Source organism: Sorex araneus, chromosome 1 (genome assembly GCF_027595985.1).
Source record: "Sorex araneus isolate mSorAra2 chromosome 1, mSorAra2.pri, whole genome shotgun sequence".
In the NCBI taxonomy this organism is placed as follows: domain Eukaryota; kingdom Metazoa; phylum Chordata; class Mammalia; order Eulipotyphla; family Soricidae; genus Sorex; species Sorex araneus.
In genome coordinates, this window is record NC_073302.1 from 410,723,898 (window position 1) to 410,746,452 (window position 22,555).

The following is a 22,555-nucleotide window of genomic DNA, read 5'->3' on the forward strand; positions in this document are numbered from 1 at the left end:
TACAGATTCAAGAAGCTCAGTAAATACAAACAGGATAAACTCAAAGGAAACCATGGCCATATATATTTTAATTAAATCACTAAAATAGAGCCTTGAAAGTAAGCTTGAAAGTAAATTTGCAGATAGAGCCTTGAAAATAACCAGAGAAAATTACAAATACATAATAGTGAGCATTTTTAAATGATTAAATTTCTTATTAGAAACTGTGGAGTCCAGAAAACAGAATAATATTTTTAAAGTACTAAAACAAAACCACTATTCATCTAAAGTTCGATATGCTAGCAAGCATATACTTTAAGGATGAGAATAAAATAAAGCATTATCAGATAAAAGGAAGCTAAAGGGAATTCCTCACTGGACCTGCTGTAGAAGAAATGCTAAAACAAGTGGGGCTGGAGCGATAGCACAGCGCGTAGGGCGTTTGCCTTGTACATGGCTGACCCGGGTTCGATTCCCAGCATCCCATATGGTCCCCTGAGCACTGCCAGGAGTGATTCCTGAGTGCAGAGCCAGGAGTAACCCCTGTGCATCGCCAGGTGTGACCCAAAAAGAAAAAAAAATGCTAAAACAAGTTTTTTTAAGTCGAATAAAAATAATTACAGAGGGAAGTCTATGACTTCATTGGAAATAAAAAAAAAATAATGGGCCAATTTATTCATTTAAGTTCTTTAAAATATGTATAACTACTGAAAGCAAAAAAATATGATGTTAACTTTTGGGAGTTTCAATGTAATACATACCACAATTACAATGTAAAGTTTCTATATTCAGCTGGAAGGAGTAAAGTCATTAACATACTGCAAATTTAGGTATGTGTGTGTAAAAGTAACTTCTAAAAATTATGTAAAATGAGCAGATAGAAAAGTACAGATAGTGTAGCATACAGTTAAATATATAAATAAAAATGGAGTACTTAAGAATTCAATTAAAAGTAAATTCTCAATTTTAAAATAGAAATGCGTGGTGCTCAGCTTTAATTATAAAAACAGAGAAGTTTAATATACCAGTGTTTAATATGTTTAATAAATATACCAGTGTTCAGACTGAAATGCACAAATACCTGTAAAATTTTGTGCTTTGAGATGTAAATCATAGAGCTTGTGAATGTAGCGTATATACATCTCTTCCTTGTTGAGTTCAGTCTTATAGAAGTTCTGTAAAAAAAAAAAAAATTACAAGTATGGTAAGTTCCTCAACATCAGACTTTCAATATCTCTCTCTGCGAAAGTTTTGTACACTGAATCCAGAAAACTGAATTTATTCCATATGAAATTTATCCCCAAGTTATGAAATTTTATAAGCAACACCTTAAAAATTAAAAGATACAGTGATCATTTTTTAAAAAGTGATATATCTTTTAAAAGATGAATGCTTAAACATTCTTTATTATATGAACCTCATTAAAACTGGCCATGAACACAAAGTACATTAGGATACACTGGCACAGATATTTTAAATTCAACACTGTGTTAAACATTACCTAATGATTATTGGATAGACTGGCCACTCTCGGGGGGTGTTTCACAGTTCTTTCGTAGTTATTACTTTATGCTAGTGTTATTGTCAGTGAACAGTCTACTCAATAAGAAATATTTAACATATATAATATCCTTATTAAATCTGATCATTGATGATTAATAAATGTCACATTTCTCTTTGTAGTTGTTTTTTGTTTTCAGGTCACACTCAGTGATGCTCAGGTTACTCCTGGCTCTGTACTCAGGAACTACTGCTGGTGGTGCTTGGGGGACCATATGGGATGCTGGAGATCGAACCCGAGTTGATTGCATACAAGGTGAAGCCCTCCCCTCTGTGCTATTGCTCTAACCTCTAATATCACTTTTCAAGCACAATTTTCTCTAAAGCCTAGTTTCTAAAAATGAATGTGAGGGTCATGAAGCATTAGCTTTAAAATAAAATAATGATTGGTTATCAGTAAATGCTTGGTTACCTATTTTATAAACCTGGGGTCATGTTAAATTTTCTTGGGCAAAAATGGGGTTGCAAGTGGAAAGTTTAAGGTCTGCTCTAAAGGAAATAAAAAGTTCCTGTGAGTTACAGGTAATGATGAGTAAAAATAATGTAAAAGCAACTTCCTCCTGGAAACTCATGACTGAGTTTTTTTTTTTTCTTTTTGGGTCATACCCGGCGATGCACAGGGGTCACTCCTGGCTCATGCACTCAGGAATCACCCCTGGCGGTGCTCAGGGGACCATATGGGATGCTGGGATTCAAACCCAGGTCGGCCGCGTGCAAGGCAAACGCCCTACCTGCTGTGCTATCGCTCCAGCCCTCATGACTGAGTTTTAACTCTAAAATTATTATCCTGAGTGTCTTATACTGGAGTCTGCAATTTTTGTCCCCCAAATCTAAAAGAATAAAGAGGGTTTGCTTCAAATTATTATCTTAAGGGCATGTTTACTGAGAAACTGTCCTCATTCCTCTGATCCTGAAAGAGCCTCCAACATGCTATTGGGATACACTAGCACTCGACACGGATGAAAGGAGACGCTACTGGCACCTGCTCGAGTAAATCAATGAACAATGGGATGACAGTGATACAGTGATTCAGAGAACAGTTTGTTTATTAAAAAATGTATTTGGATTTTATGAAGCTTCTCTAAAATGCTTTACACATGTTCTGAACATATAATGTTGGCATTTTAAAAGTATGCTTGCAAGCATGCACATCTACTCTTTCATCATGTTAGAATACATTAGTCATAACCGAACTCAGTAGACACAGGAGCAAATGTATATGAAGTTGGATTCTGGTGAACGCATGATGCTGTGAGATTCTAAAGGAAGCACTTTCAGTGAGTGATTATCATTGTGCAACATAATATCACCACTTAAGCCACCTGAACCAATATATTTTGTATCTTGGACTGATAGTCCACGGTATGTGGAAGAAGACAAAATGAGTAGTTATGGGGGAGAGATTAACTTTAAGGAGAGACACTTCCTAACCTGAAAGAGGGACATTTATCTTAAATGGAAAAGGCCATACATTCTAAAACCTTCTCAAGCTGATTAGCCAGAGAGAGCATTGGAATGGACTAAACTAGCCAATGAGATTGCTTAAATTTGTATGTGAGCTTGAATCCTAAGGCTCTTCCTGTCAAATATACTTTCCATCTAACTAATAGGTGTACAATCTTCAATAAAGAACCATTCTAACCTGTAACACTGACATTTAGTTGAACATATGAGACTAAATATTTCTTTCCCATTTCTATCAATTCCCTCCCTCCTGTTTTTTCTTGTCTCCTGAAGATCTTGACATTTTTAAAAAAGTTAAGTAAATAATGCATCCACTTCTCTCTTATTATAACCAAAATCATTTTAATTAGCAAGAGTTGTTGTACCATAAACACAAGTCTAACAACCCCACAGCAGGTTTTCACATTATTAAGGGATGATTTGCTCTAATAGTTTTCTGGTAAAAACAGCTTTCTTAGAAAACAAAATAAGCAATCACTCTTTAAATGAACAGTTCTCCTCAAAAGGAAAAAAAAATTCTCTCCAATAAGTAGATGAGATTTTTTTTCATATGTTTGGGAAAACTCATGACACAAAAACCATAACAATAATTACATTTCCCAGTATAAGTCATGTCAAAGGTTATGCGTTTTTGCTAACTTAACATAGCATTTTAACTCTGATTTTGTGAAGCAAGTCAGAGTTCTCCTGGAGGGAATCTAAAATGGATTTTTCAAAGTTAAGAAAAATCTCTAAGAGGAAGTTGTTGAAGAGAACCATACTGATGCTAGGAATTAGAAACAAAAAAGATTAACTTTAAAGTCATGCATTTGTTCCCTTAATAGTATTCTTGTGCTAATTTAAAACTAGATCAGTTTTCAAAATGTTAACATTTTAAGGATTATTCTTGGTTATTGCAAAGATAGCAAGATAAATTTATGGTTGCAAGCAAATTCTGACAGGCCAATTGATTTTATTATATATAACAGGTTGATTCCCAATGAGAAGCCGAGTAAACATACTTAGGGCAGAGTATTAACCCTTCATCCAGGGAAATGATCTCTTCTGTTATATAATCTGAGGAAATGAACCTATGATCTACATTTATTTGTTTATGTACAAATAGAAGGCACTGGGAAAAGACAGTGGATATGATGAAAGAAGATTACTTTGGGAAAAGACAAAAGTTTTCCTTTTCTATTATCTGTGAGACTCTCCGCCTGAATTTGGGGTATAGAACTGAGAGCATCTAAAGTTTATAGAGTATTTAGTTTCTTTACCCTCAACCCTGCACCTCTCAATGCAATCCTAGAAATCAGTGATAATATAAGTAGGGATATAGAAGCAGCTCAGATTGATGATCGCTGGCAAAAACTTATAGAGGGAGCAACACAGAAAGGAGATTTCAAAGAGTTTGGAATGACAAATGCAAGAGATGGAGCTTAGTGGTAGAGTGATTTTGGTGTACAGGCCCCAGCCTTAATCCCCTGCACAAAAACCAAAAATAAAAGATGGAGCAATTACATTAAAAAATGAGGAGGATGTGGTGGGTGTGGTAGAGAATATAGCATATACTCAGAGAAGAACAGTGCAGCAGGGGAAAAAAATGCCAGAAAGAAAGCAAATGTCTTGATTTTGAAGATGACTTTAAAAGGGGAATAAGTAAAATGAGACAGGCTGAAATCAGTGCACTAAGACATAATCTGAGTAGAGACAAAACAAAATTTCAGGGATCAAGCAAATAGAGAATAAAAGGCACATGAGAATATTAAAATGATCAGAGGAAGAATAAGAGTACTTATATGAGTACTTAGAATAGATGGCAAGCTTTCCTCTATTCTGCAAAATAAGAAAAAGAAGCAGTGGCATTTACAAATTTAGAGCTAGAAGTAGTTATATATTAGCATATTTCAAATATGATTAGAGAAAGTTAACCTAGGTATCAGTTTACCCAAAGTCAAAATATGCAAAGTACATTATAAAGGTATGGTGATTCTTCTACAGAATACCACTTTATTCAAAGGTAAGATATGTTATATTTTGATTTAAAGTTATTTGGCCAGGTAGCTGGCTACCCTTAACCCTGAGAAATGTTTTGGGTCATAAAATATATGGTCAAAATACAAAACTTAACTAACATTTATGGTTGTTAAACATTAGATTTAGTTTGAAAGTAGAGTGAAAACTTGTATGTTAAACAGAAAAATTATACAAAACAGGAGATCTAATATTTACTAAAATACACAATTAGGGGCAAGAGAGATAGTACACCAGGTAGGGACCTTGTCTTGTATGAAGTCAACCTGCTTTATTTCCCCTCATCCCCTATGATCCCCTGAGCACTGCCAGGAGTATTTCCTGAGTTCAGAGCCAGGAGTGAGCCCTGAGCATCACTGGGTGTGGCCTCCACACGAAAAATCAAAAACCAAGCCAAACAAAAACCCAGAATATGTAGAATCTAGAATGAAGGGCAGAAAGAACTGTATATAGCAGAAACACAAACATCTCTGTGGAACATTGCACTTCTCCCCCTGAGAACAAGAAGACTCAGGGATGGGGAAAGATCGTTAAGAAGAGAACCAAGAGCATCACGTAGCGATTCCTCTGGAGCTGCTGCTGTGGGACATTCTTCAGGGTTCAGATATGAGAATTTTCTGTGACTTAACTCAACCTGGACATTTTCTATGACTTTTAAAAGAAAGCTTTCTAAACTATTTAAAGAACAGGCAATCAAAAACACATTATGGGTTAAAAATAAAAGACAGCATTTCTGTGAAAAACAGCACTTTAGAAGGCAAAGGGGAATAGTTTACTAACCAGAAGGCTAACTGTGCAGCCAATCTTTTTGCCATCTACCTCTCCCATTTTCATGCAGTCCCTAAAAACAAAAAAAAGAAGAGTCAGAATTCAGAATTCCCTCCTAAAGGCACATCATTTGCTGTCTGCGGAGGAGGTAAGGATACTGTCAGAGTGCAGAGGCAACTGGCCAGTTTTGATTCAGATAAAGACTCGGTCCAAGAGAGGAGTGAATCCCCTGCTAGGTGATCTCAGCGGAGGCTGGGGGTTAGACTCCTCTGGATAGGTGGGGGTGGGGGGTGGGGAAGGCGCAGGGCTCAGGGTGGCAGGGGATGAGTAAAGATGTTGTTATTCTACATCTCCTACACTAAATTGGGGAAGTAGCGGTAAACGGGGCTGCCAACAATAAGATCGAGGGTTTCATTCTTAAAATCGAAACACCATGGCTTTTAAGTAGGACAGACATTTTAGTAATTCAAATAATACTTAGAGAAAATAAATTACACCTCTGAGAGCTAGGCGTTTCATTTGCTTGTCCCCTTTAAGAGAAAGCAGCATGGTTAAACAATTCTGTTCTCTCCGTTATGCTGTTTCCACCTTAAAAAGAATGATTCTAATGGGCATGTTAGCACCACCACCACCAAAAAATATTTAATTCACAATAGGCTCTAAGGACCATCTCAATTCCCAAAGAACACATGGGAAAAGAAAACAAGATAGGAAAAACGTAAGAAACAGCAAAGAACCCCACAAGTAACAACGGAGCAAACTAGTTGAAAAATACATGAATTCAGTGCATAAGTTCCTATGGTCTGAATATTAATCCTTTGAGGAATCAACTCAAAGGGGGCGCTGATCACATTCTTCCTCTTTGATTTTCTTACTGGGGTACGGGACATAGCCTTTCTGGAAAACATGATACTTGGCTTACCTGTAATCTAACAACCTCTCCATGAGACGAGTGACTGTAGCAATTAATGAAACGCCACTCTCCCTCCATGTCTCCCGCTCAATTTTCTTTAATAGACTGGAAAAGAAAGAACCCAGGGCATTTTCAACATTTATTTTTATCAGTCACTATGACAACCATTTTACTTTCATCAGTACCTTAAGTGCCTTAGCAACAACTGTAACATCTTACAAGTAGCGTAATTTGCAAACAATATCTTACCTAGGATAGGGACCAAATAGTGGGATTCTAATCCAGGAAGCATTGACAAAGCAAATTGATTTTCAGATTATCCAAGTCATAAAATGTGAACACATACATATCATCAAATTTTTACAATACACAAGCACCTCAGAGCTTAAAGACATTTTTCCCCCTAGCTTCTCTCTGACGCTGAGGCTTGCACTTTATGCATCAAATAAGGCTGCGAAAGTGAAAACGGAAGTACCTATAAGTTTACTTTAAAGTAAGATCTTGCTTTATTCACATAAAAATGTTTTCCTACCTCTCAGTGGAATGCATCTTCTTCCAAGCAATTTTACTGCAATGCAACTGCTACAGGAAAATCCTGGTACAGACGGTATGACGTTTTGCGTTTTTTTCCTTTCACTTAACATTTGCCCACTCAATACATATTGTACTATCTGTGCACTCACTCAACAGTTTCATTCATTATGTCATTAATCACAGAGGATTGTCTAGGTGACTCTTACAACACATCGATGACAAATGCTAAATCACAGCTCTCCTTCTATACTTCCCCTAATCTGAAGCACCTTGGAGCAGAGGCACTATGTAAACACAAAATAACAACAACCACAATAATTAGGGTCTACTTCACTTTCACCCCTGCGTGAAGGCAAGTTAACCATATTGGCAAAGCCCCAGGAATTAAACTTTCCTTCAAAGATGAAAGAACATAAGAATATTTCTCTACTGCTGCAAATTTTATGATTATAATCTGTCTAAATGCTTGTTTCACTATTACCTTTGTTTTAGACATAATGTGGAGAAAATATTTCCTACAAGTATAATTGAAACCTATATGATATAATGCTTGGTAGGAAAACAAACATTAAGGAAAACTGTTAATTGGCCACAGATTTGTATTTTATTGGGGAGGGGTTCCTGTGGCTATCTTCTTTTCCAGTCCTACACCCCAACATTCTCTCTATTTCTCCTTCTCCGGCCTCTTTGTTATTGCCATTCCAGAGTCCAGACCTCTGTCTCATATTCTCATCTGTTGCTCATGGACGCCCGATCATTTTATTTCTGGCTTATTCTAAAGTGTTTCCTAAATTAAAGAACAGAAAAGCAGCATATGAAGAGATGGATCATGCCCTGACCAATACCACAGGGAAAAGTTCACTAGTTGGTTTAAAATGTGTTTTCTTTTAAAAAAACCTCTGAACTGCACCTGTTTCCAACTTAAATGCCAAATTGGTATTGAACCAAGGACTCAAATGAAAATCTGCCTGCCAAAGCAATCCAGGATGATGTAGAAATTTCCCCAAGTGACAGCCCACACCTCATATACTTTAGAGGCTAAAAAAACAAAGAACCCAAGTTAAATAATAATTCTAAAAATACGTGGAGGCTTCTTTTATGAGCATGAGTTTCATTAATTTGCACAGCCTCCTCATGCAGTAAGAAGTTGGAGCTACACATTCCTCTTGTAAGAGGCAAAATTGTGCAGTGCATGCTGCCTTGATTATCTTAAGACTCAGTGTGGGGAATAAAACTGAAAGCTCAGTCGAGCTGTTTCCTCGGGAAGGTGTGGTCTCTCAGTAAGAAAGCATGCCCTTTCGGCTTGCCTGATACAACGGGAGAAGGGAAACTTATTAGCAAGTACAGGGTCTTTCTTGATAACTTGAATGGGAACCATGTATTTCAATTTAATTTATAAACATGCCATGTGCCCGTGGGGAGTTCACAAGGAAAACGCATCAAGGAGTGGTGGAAACTGACTTCTTTGGCTAACTTAGAGGCAATGGGCTTCCATATCATGGGCGAAAGGGACAAAGAACAGTTCTGCAGGATGATCTATTGGGGGCGGGGGGTGGGATCTGACGTCCAGTCTACCTCAGCATAACAGGGTTGTGTTAAGGCCAACTCTTATATAAAACACCTGTGCACACACATTCCCCAAACCAGAGTTCACAACGGCAACTATGTTTTATATAGCCAATCCTCTATCTTTAACTATAATAAGATGTGTGAGTACTAAATAAAGATCTTTGAAATGATTTGAATTCTTAAACTGAGTTATTCAGAGCAACAGATAAGGAAGGGGAGTCAAGGATTAGGGAAATCACTGAGATGGATGCAACCTCGCTGGGAAAGTGCTCCCCTCCCCGCCAGCTGTACGTATCTCGAGTATCTGCTCCAAGAGCAGAGTAATGGCTACATTGACATCTCTAGAAGACTGCTCGGTGCAGGGAGCTGCCCACTCCAAAAAAATAAAGGCTAATGACTGGATCAAGGGGAGCCAGTGGAGAAGCAGAATTTAGTTCACATACTTTATTGTGGGTAAATCACATTAGTATCTATGGTCCACAATTTTGACATTGACAAAAGTAGTAAGTCCTGATTCCTACTTAATGAAAAAGATATACAGTATGGGTAAATGAAGGTAATATTAGAGTATAAAGGAAAGTTAAGTTCTAAGGAAGAAAGGCAGGATGAAAGTTCATGTTGGTTTTGGGGCAGGGGTTAAGCACTTGCTTTATATGTGCCTGACCCAGGTTCCTTCCCCGGCACTGACTAAGGTTCTGAGTCCAGCTTGGAGTACTTCCTGAGCACAGAGCCAGGAATAAGCAAGCTCTGAGCACAGCCAGCTACGCTCACCGCGCCCCCAAGAATTGGTCTTTAATTTTTTAATGTATTAAAAAATACTCTCAAAAATTTTTTTTCGGGGCTGGAGCAATAGCACAGCCGGTAGGGCATTTGCCTTGTACGCGGCCAGCTCAGGTTCGATTCCCAGCATCCCATATAGTCTCCTAGCACCATCAGGGGTAATTCCCGAGTGCAGAGCCAGGAGTAACCCCTGTGCATCGCCAGGTGGACCCAACAAGCAAAAAAAAAAAAAAAAAATTTTTTTTTTCATGGTCAAAAACTATACAAATTCCAGGTCTCATTCTAAGGAGGCCATTTGGTGAGAACTACATTATCAGGGAGCAGTGAACTAATTTCAGCTTCTGAACAAAATTTTAAGGATTTTTAGACATGAATTACAGAGAACAAATGAGAATCTGTACCATGATGGCATGCGTTCCTAATTCATAATGTGTGCAGTGACTCATTGTGGTTATACTAATTTATTGTGAATTTCTAATGCCAAAAAAGCATTTTATAGCTTCCTGAAATACACTTTCACTTTCCTTTCTGAGCTCAGGTAGTAATGATATTTAATTATCACTTTATATTTGATTTATTCTTGATATTACCATAAAAGCACTGAAGAAAAAGTCATACTAATATTTGTAGTAATGTGTTAAAAATCCACACAAAAAGTAAAAATCTCCATTGAATGAATAATGCACCTTTCAATAGTCCTAACTATTGAGGTTTTATGCTTTAATTATTGGCTTGAGTCCGATGCCAAGGTACATCTGCTATTTCAAAGCCATATTTACACACAAGCAATCCAAATGCATGTTACTTAAGCTTATATTATAGTAGATAAGAGGCACTATAGGATTATGTATTTATTAACCTTTTGAATTATTATAATAATTAATCAAAAATTTCAAGAGATTCATTTCTCTGAGTGCCTTCTCATTTTAGTTCTTGTTCAAACCAAATTCTAGTAACCAAATGAGGGTTTTCAAAAGCAATTTATTATATTGAATGAGATTTTAATCAGAATTCTTGCTAAATAAACTCCAGCTGCCGTGAAAGACAGACGCTTTGTACATTAAAATGAATGGCTTGGTGAATGATTATTAAAAGTTCCAGTTTAATTACAGTATCAGGAAATATAGTGTTGTTCAAGATTTAGTACAAAGAACTTATTTTATCACCCACTATCACCACATTGCATCTGTATAACCTTTCTCAGCATTCCATTCAATCTAATTTTCTTAAAAGCTTCAAGAATGATTTTGAATCAGGCAAGTTGAAATCTATCTATCCATCATTAATAATACTTTTCAAACTGAATGCTAATATATTTACTTTAAATTAGCAATCATAAAATGAATTACGGAATTTTGCATCTGCTGTCAGTACTAAAGTTTTATAGTATTTCCATTTAGGAGATATTCTGGCATAAAGCAAGTTAAAAATAGATTATTTATTTATACTCTTTATAGAATAAATAATTAAAAATTCTTTATACAATAAAGATTATCCGATTGAATTGTGGTTACACTCCTAAAAGTTTTCTGGGGAGGTGCTCTGGGGACATACTTCGTGTTGCTCAGGGCTTCCTCCTGATTCAGTGCTCAGCGATCACTCCTGCAGGTGCTCAGGGGACTGTCTGCAATGCTAGGGGTTGAACTGGGATTGTCTATGTGCAAGCCCAATACCTTGGCCCCTGAAGTATCTCTCTGGTCCCAGCTCTTCAGAGACATTTACAAACACTTTCCAAGTATAGCAAGCTAGTTTTTCTTTCAAAAAGAAATATCTGGGGCTGTGGAAGTCCTACGGAGGTTATGTCATGCGTGTGCTCGAGCTGCGTTCCATCACTAGCATCATCTCTTCTCATAAGCATTGTCGGGTGCAACCCTGGAGGCCACCGAGCATTGCTGGGGTGGCCACAGAGGCCCCCATCATCACAGAGCCTGAGCAGCATTAACAGGCTGCTCAAAGGCAAGTCTGCTTGACCTAGCATTGCTGGGAGTGGTCTTTGGGTCCCCTTGGCTCTTCCTGGAAGCCACCTCCATTAAAAAGAATAAATAAAGGAAAGGAAGAAGAAAAAATAATTTTAAATGTCTACAATATGTTTGAGAATGACTAAGCTCCATGGGAAGCCACACACATAAGGAAATGTTGGAACCAAAATTCTAAAACACCAGAACATTCTTAGATATTCTCTTTGGACATTTCACACAGTAGGTGAATTCTGGGTACAAGCAATGAATCCAGTCATTAGGATCAATTCTACTCATAGAAATGACTTTAAAGTCTCTTTACAGTACTCTATTATTTCTCAATCCTCCATACAATCCTAATTACAACTTTTTCTAGAAATGATTTGTTTCTGTGATATTCTAATAAGAAACATTTAGGAAGCAATTAATAATGATGAACGAGCAATCAGAATCGATAAAATTAAATCAAGTGTTGAAAAAGGGACGCAAACTGGGTTAATTTTCCCAAGAGCAAATCAATCCAAGTTATCCTCTCCTACTTTGGGAAACACAAAACATGAAAATCACACCACCCTTTTCCCTCTCCCTCTCTTACCCTACTTACAGTCATTATCTAGTAGATGAGGTTTTGAATTTATTAGACAGAAAAAGAGTCATGCCCGTGTGAATTGTCTTAATCAGAGACTACAGCAAGGAGACATGTCTAATGATCAACATAAGAAGACCCACTGGCCAGAGTTGGGCAATTATCCCTTAATTCACACTCCACAAAGACAAAGAACTCCTCCGACACCCACACTGTCTTTATAGCTTTCAGCTGCTGAACTGACCCCCAATCTCCTGAATAGATTTGACTTGAGATAACATATTACTCACATACTGTTGAAGAGTTCACGATATGTTTCATCACCTTTGCCTTCTGACATCAAGCTATCCAATTTGTCAATTAGCTTGGCCTCCACCTGAAACACATCCCAAAATTACTATTTTCTCCACTTTCAAAGAAGGATTTTTAGGCAAACGGCAATATATCTTCAAAGGATTTTTTTTAAAAAAAACAGTAAATTTTGTGACAGTCGATATTATTTGTTTTGGTTAATAGTAGATGGGAACCTCTCTTGGAATTCTAGAAAGCTAATTTAAAGAGCAATGGGACTTCAAGCTCATGCCAGGGTAGCATTTGCTGCTGCCAAAGACATGTATCTATTTGCCGATTCAAACACAAATACTTGCAGCCCATCTTAAATGTTTGAATTCTTTTTTTAGGGGCCATAAAACTAGAAACTCTTGTTTAAAAAAGCTCACTATAAACATCAGCAAACTAACATCTACAAATACATTTAAATCATTGAAATGTTTTATGCCTATTTTAATTCTCAAAGCAATTTGAAGTTCCACTAAATCTTTGCTGAAGTTGAGAACTTTTCCTCTCCATGTACAGATGGCAGATCCACAGAAATATTCTAAGTCAGCAAAAAGCAGCATGAGAGAGGACACATTTCCTAAAAACTGTAATCAAAACATTTATATTTTCAAGGATGTAAATCCTGAGAATCAGAAAGGCAGAAATACCCCTTCATGGATATGAAGCTGCAAAAGAGAGAATAAATGAAATGGTAGCTAAACAAGCAGGGATTGACAGTTGGTGGTGATAAAGGAACCCCCATCCATGGTTGGTGGGAATATCACCTGGTTAAGTATCTATGGAAAAGAGAATGAAACTTCTCAAAAGATTGGTGGTCCCATACGACCGAGCATCTACCCCTCGAACACAAAAACATTAATGTGAAAAGATATATTCAACCTACGTTCATGCAGCCTCTCTTTACTCGTCCTTCCCAACTGTGCCTCATTGGAGGCTCTTTCAGGGTTGGGGGAATGAGACCCATCATTGTTACTGTTTTTGGCATATCAGGGAGCTTGCCATGACGAGTAAAGAGAGGCTGCTAAAATCTCAGGGCTAGGATGAATGGAGATGTTACTGGTGCCTGCTTGAGCAAATCGATAAACAAAGGGATGACAGCGACACAGTGATACAGTGACATTCATGCAGATCATGGGGCAACAGTGAGGTTATGGAAACAACCCAAATGTCCAGCAACAGATGAATGGGTAAGGAAGTTGTAGTAAATATACACACTGAAATACTATGTGGCAAGAAGAACACATGAAATTGTGCAGTTTGCTGCAATGTAAACTGAATGGGAGGGCAGCATGCTACATGAAATAAATCAGAAGGAGAAGGACAAATACTGGATGATTTCACTCATCTGTGGTAGAGAGAGAAACACAGCAAGGGAACAGACAGAATTACATAATAACAAACCCTTGATCCTGGATTACAAAACTGAGAATGCCATCTAAAGTGGGGAGTGAAGAGAGTGGGGAACAGTGAAACAAACTGAAAGTAGCAGGGGGGCTGTGCTGTAGAATCTTGGGTACTTTGGTGGTGGCAGGGTGCACATCGAAACCATAAATGTTATTAGTATAGCAGATCACTCTACCACTGTCATCCCATTGTTCGTCGATTTACTCTAGCCGGCACCCGCAATGTCTTTATTACACTCAGCCCTAGGATTTTAGCAGCCTCTCCTTACTCGTCTTTCCCAATGATTGGAAGCTCTTTCAGGGTCAGGAGAATGAGACCTATCATTAGTTTTTGGCATACCGAATACGCCAGGGTAGCTTGCCAGGCCTTGCCATGTGGACAGGATACTCCGGTAGCTTGCCGGGCTCTCTGAGAGGTATGTATATATCTGTTACTGTATTTGGGGTATGAATATGGGGGGGCAGTTTCTGGGTGTGACTGCCTAGCTACTGGAAAATGGGGGATCTGGGCGGAAGAGGTCCAGTCCCAGTCCGAGCAACATTGAAGATCTCAGCCCTGGGTCCTGAGTATAGCAAATCTGTGACATAAACTCTAATCTTTTTTTTTTTCTTTTCAATAGGGGTTGGGAGGGATATTGGACACTGTCAAAAGGCTAAGCCTTGTTATTCCTTTGAATCAAATTTCAATAATGGAATAAAGATCAATAAAACTAAAAAATCTTTCCTTTAACCTTTTGATAACAGGAAAACTCTATGTATGCAATCAGTCTGCTTGTGCAGTGGACAACCCAGTCTAAGGTTTGAGAAAGGCCAAATCCTTCCCACAGGTTACTGTAGTGATTATGAACAGACAGTAGGGCTTACTATTGCCAACTCGAGTTAGACGTAGCATGGCAAAAGCAGCCGACTTCTTATAAGAGCTGGTTTTATAATAAGAACATCTGTCTTTCCAAAACTGGAGCAGAGCTATTAGAACAGATGTCAGCAAGAAATGATAGGCTCATCTTCTCAGAATTTCCTTTGCAAGTATTTCCACTGCTTTCCCCTTTAAATTAATTTTCAATGCTCCAAGCAAAAAGCAATAAAACACATTGCAAATCAAATGCTCAAAATGAAACCATTCTCCAAATACAATGTGCAGACCACTGAGAGTTCAATGATTTGAAGAATCATTAGCCCTTTGCTTCCTCAGAGTTGGACCCAACTGGGAGCAAATAAAGTAGGCCAGTTCTTAAACACAGACCTGGAAAATTACAGAATTTTTTTTAGCTAAGGGGGAATGAGATGTCTTTTCAGGATTTCCTTAGCGGCTCAGGAGAACACAGAAGTATATACAGGGGGTATCCAAAGGCATTTGGTTTACAACTGGGCAAGCCAAACTGGAAGCTGGGCCCTTTGATAACTGGTTCCATGCCCATTTCCCAATGCGGAGATCCACCTGGCAAGTCAGTGAGAGAAATGAAACTCAAATGCCCTGAGCAACGCATGTGCCTACCTGTTTAAAGTTGCCACTTCGCCTCTGTTCCCAGTCCATCATATCATGAAATATTGGAATCATGACGTTGCGAAGATCTGGCTGGGGTATCAAAGTCACTTCCAGGAAGGGGCCAATCAGGGCAGGGATAAAATGAAGCTTATGTTCTCCTAAATTAAATTTCAGACATAATATTTCAGAAATTATCACAAAATTTGCTTGAGACAGTTACCACCAAAATATTCAATTATAATTGTCTCCCTGAGTAAGAAAACATTTCCTTAAGTAGATAGGCACATAATAATTCCATATGTTAATGTTTCTCTATAATTGGTGGGGGGGCGAGTACATGGTGGTGGGCTAGTGGGCCTGGCACGACTCCGGGCAGTGCTGAGGTCCAGCAGGGCTGAATCCGGAAGTGCATAGAGTGCCAGGGGCAGAACTTGCAGTGCCAAGAATAGAACTAGGCATGTGCTCTACCACTTGAACCACATTTCTGGCTCTTTCCCACCAACTTTTAAATTAAAAACCTTGAGATGTACTTTTTTTACAGTTAAAAAGGTCAGATAAGGGGTAGGGTGTTTGCCTTGCACACAGCCGACCCGAGTTTGATTCCCAGCATCCCATATGGTCCCCCGAGCACCACCAGGGGTAACTCCTGAGTGCATGAGCCAGAAGTGACCCCTGTGCATCGCCGGGTGTGACCCAAAAAGCAAAAAAAAAAAAAAACTATGTAAATCATCACAAATTGGCTATACATATCATTATTGTACATCCACTCTTTAAAATATTTTATCCAGTGATTAAAAATGAAAATGAAGAAAGATAACACAGGTCCAAAATTTTAATAGAATTAACTGAAAAAGCAAAGCACAACACAGTATGTTCAGGTATGTTTTTCATGACAAATATCTACGTAGTATTCCGTTTCTTAGGATAAAACTTTTTTACTTTCATAGGCCCATCCAGAGTTTTCCCTTTAAGTTTTCTTAATTATACTCACTTTAAATTTTACATTTATAGGATTGATTTATCACATGTAAATTTTAAAGTGTATTAGCACAAACTTATTCAAATTATTTTTCTAAATTTATGTTCCCATGATCTGGAGCAATAGCACAGTGGTTAGGGTGTTTGCCTTGTACGCGGCTGATGAATCGATGAACAGGACGATGACAGTGCTATGTAGCCATATAAAGAGAAAGCTATACAGTGGTTTATTTATTTATATTTTGGTTGTTGTTTGTTTTGTTTTGGGGACACACCTGGCAATGTTCAGGGTTCTCCTGGCTCTGCACTCAAAAATTACTTCTGACAGTGCTTAGGATATACTTTGAAATGATGGGGATTAAACCCGGTCTGCTGCATGAAAGGCAAGTGCCCTACCCTCTGTACAATCTCATCAGCCCCAAGGCTCTACAATTTTTAAAGAACATTTTTATTGATCTACCATTTTGTGGAGTTTCAGGAATTTAGCACCATGCATCTATATGTGTGGTGGAGTTACCACCTTTACAATTAGAAAAAAAAATTTTCTCCCTAACTCTCCCTGTGTGAGATTGAGGAAAGAGAGAAAGAAAGAAGGAAAGAAAGGAAGGGAGGAAGGAAGAAAGAAAGAAAGAAAGAAAGAAAGAAAGAAAGAAAGAAAGAAAGAAAGAAAGAAGGAAGGAAAGAAGGAAGGAAAGAAAGGAAGGAAGGAAGGAAGAAAGAAAGAAAGAAAGAAAGAAAGAAAGAAAGAAAGAAAGAAAGAAAGAAAGAAGGAAGGAAAGAAAGGAAGGAAGGAAAGGAAGGAAGGAAGGAAGAAAGAAAGAAAGAAAAAAGAAAGAAAGAAAGAAAGAAAGAAAGGAAGGAAGAAAGAAAGAAAGAATGAAAGAAAGAAAAGAAAGAAAGAAAAGAGAAAGAAAAGAAACACAGTAAGGGAACAACAAATGGTTTAAGTCATTGGAACTGGAGATTTTGTCTTTAGAATTGAGCTTATATGAGAGAGGGGTGCTGGGAAGGGTTTTGGGGACACTGGTAGAGGAATGTGGGCACTCTAGTGAAGGACATGGTACTGAAATGATGTATTCATGGAAAATATGGTTAACAGTGCAGTAAATTCTGGTATCTCAATAAAAATGAGTAAAAATATGTTGGCTTAGAGAGATGGTACGATGGGTTGAGGAGCAGGGTTTGATTTATAGGATACCCAGGCTAGATCTGGTAATACATGGTCCTGGGCTCCACAAACCAAACAAACAAAAATCTTTGTAGGGCTGGGGAGAAATCTCAATAGGTTGGAGTGCATGATTTTACATGGAAGAGGCCTTGGTTCAATGCCCAGCACTGCATGGTCTGAGCACCTCCAGGAAGAACCCAAGAACATCTGATCACATGTTACCCCTCAAAAACATAAAACTAAGATTCTATGTAATGTCAGGGAGAGAGGTCTAAGGTCTAGGGGGCAGGTTTGCATGCAGGAACCCTGGGTTCAATCTGCAGCGCCACATGTTATAAATGATAGTATAAAAGATTATATCCCTTAATATCAATCACAGTTATCTCTGGGTGGTGAGAACATAGGTGGTTTTATATTATGAAAAAGTTGGTCCTTTTTCATGGTGGATGTGGCAGAATGTAGAGAGATGTTAAGCTGAAATTCTAAAATATTATAAATTAAATAATTTGAGTCAACTAAAAAAGAAGTGGGAAAAGGTGGCATTTGACTGTATACTGTATTTTTCTAACATTTTTTTTTAAAAAAACCTACAATAAACACAGAACCTAAGTAGAAAACTAAATGGGATGCTGAGAATCAAACCTGGGTCGGCCACGTGCAAGGCAAATGCCCTACCCGTTATGCTATCACTCCAGTCCAGCAGAATATACAGAAACATCAATTCATAGTTCCTGTATTTCCCCCGTATGTTTAAGATATATTTTCAGGCACAGAATGAAGAATTTGCCATTCCTTTTCTCCGTTATTTTTGTCAAGAGTCAAAACAAGAAGCAATTGAACTCGCTCTCACTGTCATTTGTATACGCCTGTACCTGCACTGAGAGACAGGGGTTTAGGGTGCATACTTTGCATAGAGAAGGCCTGGATTTGATCCCTGGTGCCACAAGCTCCCCTGAATACCATGGGATAATGGAGCAGAAGTAGCACCTGAACATCACTGAGTGTGGCTCCGGTCCTTCTTCCACCCCCAAAATGCTTTTGACCACTACATGCTTATTTAAGATGCCTTGGCAAGTGAGGAGAAGAAAGAGAAAAGAGGATGAAGACTGGCAAATTTGAGATTAATGGGATTTATTCTTGTTCTCTCATCCTGTCCCAAGAAATGACTGCAAGGGTTCAAAGTCAGGCCAGCAGAGAGATGGAACTGAAGGGACTATGTAGGCCAGTCAATGGCCATCTTGGAATGTGGCTATTAACTAAGAAGACCTTCTTGCTGCCTGACACTGTATAAGACCCCATGGCTTTGCACAGTTTTTGAATGTGTGTGTGTGTGGGGAGGGGGAAGCAGGATCAGAGAAGGAGGGAATACATAATGAAAGAGAATCTCCTGTGAGCCCAGATAGTTCTCCCAAGCCTGCGTTGGTGGAATGAGATTCAGAGTTGCTACATTATGAGCTTCGTTTTTAATCTTTCCTGAGCCTGGCATTCTTTGGCTTCTCTAATGAAGAACATCATTAGCATGCACTTATTTTCTTTTCCACCATTTGCTTAAGTATTTTTGAATCTCTTTTTAAAAAAATATTTCCCACTTATTGATTGTTATTTCAAAAATTAATTCTTTTTGACATTTTTTACTGTAAACACAAGTACACAAAATTACAAAGAATACTAAGACAAACCTTTATATACTCATTATCTAACTTTGTTCTATGTTTGACAACTTGTTTGCCTATCCTATCCACAATTTTTATTCCTGGGATATTAAAAACAAATGTGAGATATTATGGCACTCAAATTGCAAATGTATCTCTTGTAATAGGTAGGGTCTTTATTTACTTTGTGTGTGTAGGAGAAATCTTTATGAAAGCCTCCGTTTGTGTTAAAGCATTGCAGTAATGTCTTTCTACACAATTCACACAAAGTCCAAATACAACATTTTGTAGCCCAATTTTATACTGACTGTAGAGAGGTCAAAGCACTGTGCATGAGAATGGCCTTATTGGTGAAAACACACTGTGGGAATTCGAACTCAGTACACACTTCAGTAGGCTCTCCAGCCATAGAAAACTTTCACCAATCAGCAAAGTAAGGTCTTGAGCTATGTTTGGTAACAGCAAAGTAAACATCATTTAAATGATTTCTTTTTAAACTGCAGTTTAGCTTACTTTTCCCATTGCTGATTGTCAACCACATGGTCTTGTTTTGAAGTATTTGGGGCAGCTGCTACTTGGGCTGGTAGAGTTTTCTATTTATGCACACAGAGCAGCCTGTTAGGGAGATATTGATTTTTCTACAGCAGTTACAAGACGCTGTGCTTGCAAATGTGGACAAAGACCTTACTTTATACTTACTACATATGTTAATATAACTAAAAATAGAAAGAAAAAAAAAGGCCTTGCACCATTATGATGCCAAAGATGGGATATTGTAGTTAGACTAACCTTCTTTGCAAACTTTACTCTTCAAAGTATGGGTACAGGTGCATAAAATTTGGGGCAAAAGAATATGCTCTTTTCTTTCATTGAATAGAGCTTTATCAGTCCTTCTACTTCAAAATCCTGAAAAATAACACCTTTAAGATAGGGTGTGCAGGGCAACAGGGATAGCATAGCTCAATGGGCCAAGCGGGTGCTTGTATGCAGGAGGCTTAGGTTCAATCCCTGGTACCACATGGTTTCTGGAGGACGACTGGGCATGAACCCAGAGAGTTTGGAGTAGTCTCAAGAAGCATTCACAAGTTACCGTTCACATTCATTCAGATGACAACCATGAAACAATACATGTAAGCAAGACAAAATAAAAAAGTAAGTACTGACAGAGATGTGGAACCACTGACAATGTCAGAGAGAATGGAAAATGGTGCATACTGCTGAAGAAAATAGTATAAAGCTCCTACCAAACAAACACATTACATATGTTTAATTACTATATTATGACCTATTGATCATAGTGTCATATGATGAACTCCCATATGATCATCTATTGCTCGGGCATATCTAAGGGGTATAAAAATCAGTCTGAAAATCCTACAGCTTTTTGTTTAAAGGCAGACAAATCTCATGTGCTCATTTTGCCTTGTCCTCAGCAGAAAAAAAGGAAACCAACTTATTTCTAACATATGGAAAAATTTCCACATCTCAAAGGTAAACACCAATGCCCCAAATCTAAGTTTAAAATACTGCCCATTACACTTGTGTTTCCAAATTAGACCTGCTGGACAGCTTCAAGTGACAAAATGTATATTTTTAAACGCTGGATATTTCCTCTCAATATAGCACGTAGAAGAGTTTTTGTGAATCTACTAAAAATTGTTAAGCATCTTGATTTATAGAATCATGAAAGCTTACTTGCTTTATTAAAACACAGTGGACTAATTATTATCAATTGTTTTCCTGTTCCACATACTCTGGGCAAAGGCTTAAAAATATATACAATTCAAAGAGTCAGATTTTAATAGATATGGATCATTTTTTTCCTACCACCCCCCCCTTCCCCACTAAACCTGCTCTGTCCAGTGCCTCATGAACTATGTTAAACTGAATTTACTGGCACATTCCATTGAAAAATGCAAATGTATAATTATCCAAATAAATTCTACTTCCATATTTTGAATATTCAGTATAGCTTATATATAGGCAAATTATATGCATTTTAACTAATGCATTTTGATATTCCTAAGTAACAAGCTGACATAAGGTCTACAAAGGGTATTAAAATAGTATCTTGAATACTTAATTTTTCTTTTATATGTCAGAATAGAGCCTTTAACATTTCTAAACATCCAATCCTACTTATACAATAGCAATGACCTTTAAAATTAAGCATGTTTTGGAAAACTCAGAAAATTCAGGATATAACTGTAGAGAATAATGTAGAAATCATGGAATGAAATGAAAATTTATATTCATCTTCTACTTGAAATATATCATGATGGGAATTCCTAGTTGAGTATGATGAGTCTTTTGTAACAATTCAAGAATAGTGCTATTCAAGCTAAAAGTGTTGATATTTAGCAAAGTGTTTAAAGATTACTTGGAAAACTTATTTAAACTTTAGATTGTTGTGTCCCATTCTGCTTCAGTAGATCCTGTATGAAGCCACAGAGCCTGCATTTCTTACAAGCATCCAGGTGCTGCTGTTCTAATGAATTCCATCCAGTGATGTTTAGGTGATACTCCTGGCTCTGCACCTGGTGGTACATAGGGGACCATACAGGACGCAGGGGACTGAACCTGGGTCAGTTGTGTGCAAGGCAAGTACCTTAGCTGCAGTGCTATTTCTCTGGCCCTGAGTTTCACCTTTTTAAAAAGTACTACTAGAAGGCAGAAGAGACAGGACAGAAGTTAGAAAAGACTCATTATATTTAACTAGTAATTCCCAGCATGATAGATATAGTTCAATTAGAGGGTGAATATAAATTTTCACCTCATTTCATGATTTCTGCATTATTTCCCTACAGTTATAGCCTGACTTGCCTTAACTTGCCTGGGGATCCAGGTCAATCCCCAGCTCTGCCAAGGGCCACTCCTGAGGAAAAAGTCAGGAGGAGCCCCTGAGCTCTGCCAGATATGGCTCCCTCCCTCTCTCCCTCTCAGAAGAGGGTTGACATAATAATATAAATGTCTGGATAGTATATTATATCTGCATCTACAAAGTCCATCGCTTTTCTATACGCAAATAATGAAACAGAAGAAAGAAAAAAATTTAAAAGTCAATCCTATTCACAATTGTGCATCAGAAAATCAAGTATCTAGGAATCAGCTGCCAAAAAAGATGAAAGATCTATACAACGAAAATTGAAAAACACTACTTAAGCAATAAAAGAAGACATCCCCTGATCATGGATTGGGAGGATTAATATCATCAAAAGGGCGATATTCTCCAAAGCATTATACAGATTCAGTGCGCTCCTGATATTACCCATGATATTTTTTCAAAGAAACAGAACAAATGCTCCTGAAATTCATATAGAATAATACCACGTCATACTACTCCCATCCCAGAAAAGTGAAAAAATGTCCTCAGGGAAAAAGGATATGGAAGGCATTACTTTC

At 37.8% G+C, this 22,555-nt stretch overlaps 1 protein-coding gene across 4 annotated transcripts in view; it reads right to left on the minus strand.

Annotated features, from left to right (window-relative positions):
* The window catches only part of DOCK4 (dedicator of cytokinesis 4), a 475,344-nt gene that overhangs the window by 57,443 nt on the left and 395,346 nt on the right, over window positions 1-22,555 (minus strand). For 3 of the 4 annotated variants that reach the window (XM_055123770.1, XM_055123771.1, XM_004602087.2), the window contains exons 31-36: window positions 15,365-15,513; window positions 12,418-12,503; window positions 6,950-6,976; window positions 6,710-6,805; window positions 5,800-5,860; window positions 1,061-1,154 (exon numbers count right to left, since the gene is read on the minus strand). In XM_055123770.1, the coding sequence (XP_054979745.1) occupies window positions 1,061-1,154; window positions 5,800-5,860; window positions 6,710-6,805; window positions 6,950-6,976; window positions 12,418-12,503; window positions 15,365-15,513 (513 nt within the window). The remainder of the gene's footprint in view (window positions 1-1,060; window positions 1,155-5,799; window positions 5,861-6,709; window positions 6,806-6,949; window positions 6,977-12,417; window positions 12,504-15,364; window positions 15,514-22,555) is intronic. The other variant, XM_004602088.2, reaches the window with a different exon arrangement.